Source organism: Callospermophilus lateralis, chromosome 10 (assembly GCF_048772815.1).
Source record: "Callospermophilus lateralis isolate mCalLat2 chromosome 10, mCalLat2.hap1, whole genome shotgun sequence".
In the NCBI taxonomy this organism is placed as follows: domain Eukaryota; kingdom Metazoa; phylum Chordata; class Mammalia; order Rodentia; family Sciuridae; genus Callospermophilus; species Callospermophilus lateralis.
This window is the reverse complement of record NC_135314.1, coordinates 78,813,090-78,822,644: the sequence shown is the minus strand read 5'-3', so window position 1 is coordinate 78,822,644 and position 9,555 is coordinate 78,813,090. Positions and strand designations below refer to the sequence as shown.

Here is a 9,555-nt window from a genome sequence, read left to right as displayed (position 1 = left end):
TATGTATTTTGAAACTCAGAAGGGTTTAATAGGAGTCATATAAATAGATTTTTTTTTAAAAATTTCAGGGTGCATGCATAAATTATATATATATGAATATATAATAGAACATAAAGGTATATACAAATATGCCATTAATACTTCAATGTATAAGTCAAAGTACTCATAAATATCCATATCAGTTTATGTTTTTATGTAAAATTAGATTTACATAAAGAGGGGTAAGGTCAAGTTTAGCATTAAATTTTGGTTGGTTTATGATTAGTTAGGATTAGAGAATGTATATGTATATTGGGAATGAATATTCATAGAATGTATTCATGAAAATATGTATAAAAACATATAAATATATATGTTTTGAAATAGGTAGGTAAAGGTTTAATGCGAGTTGTATGAATATACTATTTTTCAATTTGGGGGTGCATGGATAAATTATATATATGAATATATAATTATATATACAAATATATCATTAATCATTGATTAGTGGTAATTTTAGAGGTAGGTGTAATGAATATATATATCGAAATATATGAATATTTATAAGAATACATGTGTAAAATGATACATAAGAACTTATATAAATATATATATATTTTTTTTCAAATTAAGATCAGTTTAATGTTTTTCATATAAATACAGCCACTAAACCTAAACCTACTTTTATATAAACACTATATGAGTATATGAATATAATTGCATACTCCTACTGAAATATTTATATATCCAGCTTTATATTTGTATACATATTTATATATACTTCTATACATCATTTATATATGCATCTCAATATAAAAAACTGCAAACATATGCCTTACTTTAAACTGTTCCATATTTTAATTAATTCATTTATATTGTATTACATATTTTCATGCATACATTCATATAAATATTCACATTTTTTGATATATATATTAATTTCCTAACCCTAACCATACCCCTGATCAGATGTGAGAAGCTATTCAGAAATCTGGTACTAGTCAGGGTTCTTTAGAGGAATAGAAACAACAGGAGATTATATATATATATATATATATATATATATATAATGATTTATTTATTTGTTTATTTATTTATGTTTGAATATGAGACTCTTGTGTAAGACAATGCAAGAATTTTTAAGAGATGAAATAATTAGATTATGATAGTTGCTCTCTAATCTGTGGATTAGTCCATGGATGTGGATTAATTGGGTGGTAACCATAGGCAGGTAGAGAAATTAGGTCACTGGGGGTGTGCCTTTGGGGTTTATATTTTGTCCCTTTTGAGTGGAGCTCCCCTTCTGCCTCCTGGTTGCCATGTCCTATCTTCTTTTCTATGCCACACCCTTCTGCCATGATGTCCTGCTTCACTTTAGGCCCAGAGCTAAAGAGTTGGATGACCAAAGTGGAACCCTCTGAAATTTTGAGTCAAAATAAACTCTTCCTCCTCTACATTGTTTTTGTCAGGTCTTTTTTGGCCCCAGCGATGAAAAAGCTAACAAAACACAGATTCTTTGTGTGGACTTTTTATTAGGATGAGAGAGTAATGTGGCTAAAAGAATAGAAAATATTAAAATTTTTGTCTATTTTCTTCCTTCTCAGACAGCTAATTTCATAGTTAGCCAACATTTCTATGCGTTTATGAGTATGTTTGGATTTGTTATATAAACAGTAGACAGAGAATGAAGGAAAGAATATTTACTAGATTCCTTTAATTTATTCTTAGCATATTAAGAACTAATTCTGGAAAACTGGACTCATGCAGAATTTTCTAAATTGTAAATATGTTTGATAGGCTGAGGGTTGCTTTATGATACAAAAAGGATATGAAATAATAGAAGTAAAAAATAAATCTGTATTATATTAACTTCAATGATGAGAGGAAGAGGTATAAGGATATATATAGGATACAGAAGCCCTTAGATGACGGACATGTCCTGATTTTACCTTGCTAAGCCCCCCTCAGAGCAACATTTGAAGTTTAAGAGAGTTTGTGGAAAATACATTTTTCCCCAGGTGTATCATTTGGTATTTTTTCGTGTAGTCCAGTTCTTTCATATAGCCAAAGCATTTTAGATAACTGCAGCACTAGGTTTTTCCTGGTGTTCAATGGACTTGCATACTCTGATGACATTTAATAGCATAGCCTTTTTCAGAACAAGAACCTCCCTAAATAGTCCTTTGGAGCTTCTGTTTGATAATGATCAAGTCTGATATCTTTAGTCACTGGAGGAATATGTATTTCAGAAAAATATATCAGGAATTTTCATGTGAATGGAATGTCAGTGATTCCAATGTTGGTGATAGAGTCACTCTCAGAGCCTCAAAGGTTGCAATGATAGTGATTCTTATTATATCCTTATTTATTTTTGCATTATATTCTCTAAAAAAACCATGTAGGTTATGGATGAGAATGGTAGACAGTGGCACACTTAGCCATGTTGTAGTGTGTATTGTTATTATACCAGATGTGCTACACCTACTAGTTTGCTTCCATAAAATATCTGGTATGAGATATGAGTTTATTGAAGTCAGAAATATATTATTTTAAATGCAGATAATGAATGAGGATATGAAGCATTTTATATTCCCCCAGGATGGGCAACAGTGTATGTAAATGGTATTGCCCTAGGGTTACACTAACTCTTCTGCTCTTTATGTAAAGGAAACTTTATACTTTGGAAATTTAAAGTGCAGTAGACTTTTCCATTGTATTGATGATATCATGTTCTTAGACCTGATGAGTACTTTTGACACCATTGTAAAGTTCATGTGTACCAAAGGATGATAGATAAATATTTTTTTAGAGTGTATAATTATAAAAATAATATGCTATTTATATATTTATAATAATATGCTATAATTATTAAAATAATACGCTAAAATATATTATAAAAATAATATGTTTAGGTAAACATCAGGTATAGTCACAATTTAGATTTAATGGAGAGAATGGGGGTTCATCTAGAGATCTTAGTATTTTTTTCTTCATATGGAGACTTTATAGAAATTGGATTTTATTTCTTTGAAGTGGAGACTCATTTGAAAGAAGGTAATTCCTTGGAAGGGTAGTGTCTTATGTTTGATCAGGAAGGGGAAACAGGTAAGAGATAACCATAGAAAGTACAGTCGAAGAAACTAATCTTATTGCTAAATCCATTCTTCTCTTCCTGAACACATGATCTCTCATTGCAGCTAACTGTGTTCATATGATTGAGTTTAGGATCGAGAGTGATGAACATCACATATATTTCTGTCTAATAAAAACTTCACACTTGGAATTCATTGTGAACTTTTTCCATGTAGCTTGATCCAGATGAAAACCAACATTGAGGGGCTGGGGTTGTGGCTCAGTGGTAGAGTGCTTGCCTATCATGTGTGAAGCACTGGGATTGATTCTCAGCACCACATATAAATAAATAAAGGTCCATCAATAACTAATAAAATATTTTAAAAAAGAAAAAGAAAACCCACATTGAAGGGAGTCATGTGTGGAAAATGCTTTTGTGACAAGACAGAAGGAGTCTAGGACTATGAATCCTCAAGTGGAGTTGAATAGTCTTTTAATTAGGAATGTGCATTTTATATTTTATATGAAGGAGAATTAAACATCTACTGTGTCTATTCACTAAAGTATTGGGGGTTTTCTGTAAATGCAGTTAGTTTTACAGTAAATAATGTACAGCTGAATAGCAAAAGACTTTTCAATTGTGTACAGTTAATTACTTAGTCTCTCATTATAGAGACAAGATAATCAGGCTTAAGAATATTCACTGTTATTTTATGTGGAATGAGAAGCTAAAAATTGTAAGTGAGGAGATTATATGTATAGGATGGTAGTGAAAATGTGTCTTAAGATCAGTCTGGTATCATTATGGAAAGATAATTAAATGAATCCCAGGCATATATCTTGGACTTCGGGGTGAACTGTGGAAATGGTTAGATATTTCTGTATTCAAGACATCTTTAGCAGATCAAATCTAGAGAACTTGGTAATAGTTGAAACAACAGAGTTGAGGTGAGGTTAAGGTCAAGGATGTGGCCCTGCTTTATCATTTGCATCTGTGCTTGTTTGGTCGCATTGTTCCTTGAGATAGGAAACCTTGGAGGAATACCAGGTTTGGGGGTGGATTAAGAAAAGAATTTAATCTCAGATTTGGACATGTCAACTTTGAGGAAATTTAGGGATATTTAAATGGAGATCAAATTTATTTGGTAGTTGGGTTATGACAGTAATCAAGGAAATAAAAGGAATAAAACCAAGTCTATTCTAAACTCCGTTTAGTGTTATTTTATAAAGAATCCATGATGGTGAACCCTGAGGACACAGTGTATAGTTTTAATTGTTAAAACTAGTTGTTTGGATGATTTAATGCTTAGTTACAATGCCTATTAGAACAACTTTCACGTCATCCTACTGGGAATTTCTGGGAAACCTTAAGAGAATTAAAAAAAAAATTTAAAGAATGGATGTGCAATAGAAGTAAATAAATATTATCATTGGAGTTTCTCTTGACAATTGTATTTCAGTACTATTGCTTCTTTCTGTGATTTTTATATTACTTTCAGAAAATGAGACTACTTCAATTTTGCAATATTTAAAGGAAGTAGGTGAGAGTGCAGGGATTTTATAATTTAATTATCATTTTATCAAAAGAGATCAAAATTTTAGGTAATAAATTAAAATCCTAGACATATATTTTAAAGCAGCAACTCAAATGTAGGCAGATAAAAATAAATGCCCATCGGAACATGTGTATTTCAGTTATCAATTTGCTGTTACAGTAACAATTGCTGGGAAGTTTTCCATTAACGAAAAAAAAAAAAATTCAGCACTAATCATAAGAAAAATATATTCAGTTTTATAATGTGAGAAGTTTTCTTGAGACATAAGTTATTATGTTCAAATATCACACTGTAACTTTCCAGAATGAGAAATTGTGATTTAAGATTTGTATGACTGAGTACAATAAAAATTCCCTAATTTCATGGAATCATGAGATTTTGGGGCTAAAGGTACAGAAAAGAGCCTCAATATACTTCTTTTGTTTCCTATTACACTTCATAGCTCTTGAAAAATTCACTGTTTACTAATTTTTTGCTAAGTTATACACTGCAGAATCTAAAACTAGGAAAACAATAATTTAGTCATTTAGCTTTAAAAAATGTTGGAACAGTTCTTTCAGGTCAAATATCTGATTGGTTTTCATTTTAATCAATATTTTTGACTGGCTCTTTTTCATACTGGTGCTCTCTTCATGACTATATATTTATAAGTAAGAATTTTAAAACTCATTCATTCTTCATCTATTTTTGTTGAGAATAATTGAGCAGTCATTTCTCATGCTAAAATTAATTTTCTGAGCTATGTGAGCTACATCTCCAGCCCCTCTACACCCCTTATTTTAAATTTTCATATAGAGTCTGGCTAAATTGGTCAGGCTGGCTTTGAACTTGATGTCTTCTTGCCTCACTCTGCCAATTGCTGGGATTACAGGTATGAGACCATATCTGACTTTAACTATAATTCTTAAAAAATAAACTTTATTAACATTTTAAAATTGTCAAAAACAGTTTTCCTAATATTTTCCAATAATAAAATTCTTAATGTATTCTAAATATCTAATGGTATGATTGTAAAATTATGGAAATGTTTTAACAGATAGGAAATATCATTAAAATCCTTTAAACTCAATGTATTTATTTCTTTTTTCACAGTAACCTAAAAGAGTCTATAATAACCAGAAAACTTCTCTTTAGAATACTTCTAGAAACTATTTATAAATCATGAAAAAACCAAATCGACGTATTTCATGCAAGCATTAAATTTTATATTTATAGTGGTGAAAACAAATGAAATATATAAAAATAAATTTAATAAGAATGTTACTGAAATTACATAAAAATTCAAAGCAACTTTGTTTTTAAATTTGAATCCCTATTGTGTAGAATTACAGATAACTTCACCATGTTAAAAACTCACACCTAGTTTCAAAACTCAAAAAAGTGTTATCAATTGAAAATATCCAAAAGAATATGCTAACTTCACTTAAGTCTATTTATAAGTTTAACTGATATTTAGATGCACATTTTAAAAATTATAATCTTCTAGTTTTGCATTAGAATGTCTGTTTCCAAAGTCTCTCCTTTAAAACAGAACAGGATTTTACTTTTCCTGTTTCTGATCTCCACTATTAGCACATTAGAGACTCTTTCACAAATATTTTATGTATGTACACATATAACTAAATACATAATTGTATGAAAAAAGCATCATAACATATACATGATGCTCTTCTTGTGGAACTCTTATTTTGACCTCTTGATTTTTTCTTTCTCTATTCCCTTATTCCTATCTCTACTCTCCCACCAGAAAAAAACAGTGGCATAAACTTAAGAGCTAGTATCCATGTTTTTTCTTTAGGTGAAAGAGAGATTTATAAATGCATTGCTTATTTTATAATAATGAGAGTATAGCATTTATAATTCTCTGTATCTTACTCTTTGTAAGTTCTTTACATTGTGGTAATTCTCAATTCAATTTGTTATAACTCTTTCTCTAATAGCTAATATATTTTGTTGCATAATATGAATGCACTGCTTTATCCAACCATTGCATTTTGAGGTGTGTAGCAAAATAATAGGCATGACATATTCTTTGTATATGTCATGTCTATGTAGCTGTGCTTTATTTATAGTGTATATATAAAGGAAAATGTTAAAACCAGGGACCTATTATTTTTAAAAATTTAATGTAGATTATATAAAATTCCTTTATAAAAAGTTTGCTGCAATTAATATTTCCACAGGTAGTATATGAGAGTACTACTTTTCTCAGCTCATTCAGCAGTGGGTATTTTTATACACAATAATTTCTGCTAATCCTAAACAAGAAAAAAGAGATTTCTGGGTTTTTTTTTTTTTTTTTGTATGTGTGTGTTCATGTGTGTGTTTATTCATGACAAGCAGAAAATTGAGGTTCTTTGCATTTGATTTATTGGTCATTTTGATTTGTTCTTTTGTAAATTTGTTTATTCATATCCTTCATCCTTTTTAATCTTTTTTTTTTAGATTATTTACCCTCTTCTAATCTGTTTTAACAGACAATTTTGTTACAGGCAAAAAACTACATTGTTTATATACATGGTAAACATATTTCATGACCTATTATATATCCTTTGACTCCTTTCCTTTGCGGTAAGATTATGTTGTACTCGTAACACTGGCTTTCTTTATTTGGATAAACACTTCTTAACATCTATGTAACATTATTGTCTCCTAAATTTCATATCTATGGTATGAATTAGGACTCTAATTTACTTCCAGACAAATAACCAACAACAAATCACAATCCCATTAAATCATCATCTTTTTCCAACTAAATATTTTATTTACTTAAGCCACAGTCCTGTATTATTGAATTCAATTTCTTAGCTCTCTCTATTCTGTTACACTGATCCTATTGTGCATTTTTATGCAATTATCTTAATATTTTGATAGATGCCTTCATAGTTCAGTATCAAGTAAGTTAATCTTGATAATTCCTATTACTTATATATTCCTGGGAGTTATTTCTGAGAAACAATTCTATTCACATAATTGTTATGCTGATTTTATGTAGCTTTAAAAATATAAGATTGAGCAGGTGCTATGGCCCAGGCCTATGATCCTAGCGGCATGGGGAGTCTGAGGCAGGAGGATGCGATTTCAAAACCACACTCAGCAAAAGGGAGGCACTGAACAACTGAGTGAGACCTGTCTCTAAGTAAAATACAAAATAGGCTGGGGAGATGGTTCAGTAGTCAAGTGCCTCTGAGTACCAAAAACAAACAAACAAAAAACCAACATTCCCTCCTTAGTGCTTAGTTTGAAAAGGATTTTCATTAAATTTACATATCCCTTTAGATGAATAGATGAATTATCATTTTAAAACTATTTATTATGAAGAATTTTGAATGTACATTAAATTATAGACAAATAAATGTAAAAATTTAAAACTATCATTTAGATGATAGGAATTGATTAGGAATATATTAGTCACATAAAAATATAAACAACTTTATGATTCTATTTCGACTGTTCCTTACCTTTTCTTTCATTTTGGTGATTGTCCAGATCAAATATGGCAGAAGAAAATGTGACTCTGGTGACTGACTTTCTTCTCACGGGACTTACAGACCGTCCAGGGCTGCAGGTGCCCCTGTTCCTGGTGTTCCTTGTGATCTACATCATCACCATGGTGGGCAACCTTGGCCTGATTGCTCTCATCTGGAAGGACCCCCACCTTCACACCCCCATGTACTTATTTCTCAGCAGTTTAGCCTTGGCTGATGCATGCACTTCATCCTCTGTGACCCCCAAGATGCTTATCAACTTTTTATCTAAGAATCATAAGATATCCCTAGCTGAGTGCTTAACACAGTTTTATTGTTTTGGCTCCAGTGCTACCACGGAATGTTTCCTCCTGTCAGTGATGGCCTATGACCGCTATGTAGCCATATGCAACCCCTTGCTGTATCCAGTGGTGATGTCCAATAATCTCTGTACTCAGTTTATAGGTGCTTCATATTTTGTTGGTTTTCTACATTTAGCAATTCATGTGGGTTTGTTTGTTAGATTAACTTTCTGCAAGTCCAATATCATACATTATTTCTATTGTGAAATTTTACAACTATTCAAAATATCTTGTACTGATCCTACAATTAATATGCTTGTCATTTTAATCTTTTCAGCCTTTATGCAAGCCTTCACCTTTGTAACCATTATGGTCTCATATGCTCAGGTCCTCTTTACCATTCTTAAAAAGAAGTCTGAGAAAGGCAGACACAAAGCCTTCTCTACCTGCAGTGCCCATCTGTTCTCTGTCTCCTTGTTCTATGGCACTCTCTTCCTCACTTATGTTGGTCCAGGGTCTGGACCAGATGAAGATAAGGAAAAAATGCTTTCTTTATTTTACACAATAATAATACCCCTGTTAAATCCTTTTATTTACAGCCTGAGAAACAAGGAGGTTATAGGTGCCTTGAGAAGAATAATAAAGAAATAAATATTTGTCATACAAGTTTCAAACTCTTTCTTCTTTACCTTTTATGGAAAAAACCAAAACCAAAACACACAAACAAAAAACCAATCTTTTGGATTAGTCACTATTCTGCCATTTTACCCAAGAACTAATGGTCAGAGTGACTGCTGAGCTCTGTGTGAAGAAATTCAGTTTTTTTTTGGGGGGGGGCGGTTCAGTGCTAAATGGGCTTTTTTAGTTATGGGTTCAGTGAAAGAGTGGTCACATTAGCCATATGAGCTTATTTAGATACATTGTGTTCCATTTTATCTTTGCATTTGCTTTTGCAAATTAGGTATTTGCTTTACCCTTGTAAAATTACAGGTAGTAATTAGTAATTTTATGGTGCAACAGTGAGAAAAATTTACTAGTAAATAGCTATAATTGAGGGTGACCTATATAGGCAGTTACTTACTTGAATAAACTTAGTTTATCTCTATGAACCTGCAAAATAATAAGGTTTTGCTCTCTCTCCTTTTTTTCTTTTCTTTTTTTCCATACTCAGTAACGCTG

At 31.1% G+C, this 9,555-nt stretch overlaps 1 protein-coding gene across 1 annotated transcript; it reads left to right on the top strand.

Moving 5' to 3' along the window:
* The first annotated feature begins 8,094 nt into the window (after nucleotides 1-8,094).
* Nucleotides 8,095-9,027, top strand: LOC143408348 (olfactory receptor 5AC1-like). The gene has a single exon (XM_076867997.2). The coding sequence runs from the start codon at nucleotides 8,104-8,106 to the stop codon at nucleotides 9,025-9,027; it is 924 nt and encodes a 307-aa protein (XP_076724112.2). The 5' UTR covers nucleotides 8,095-8,103.
* Nucleotides 9,028-9,555: the final 528 nt, after the last annotated feature.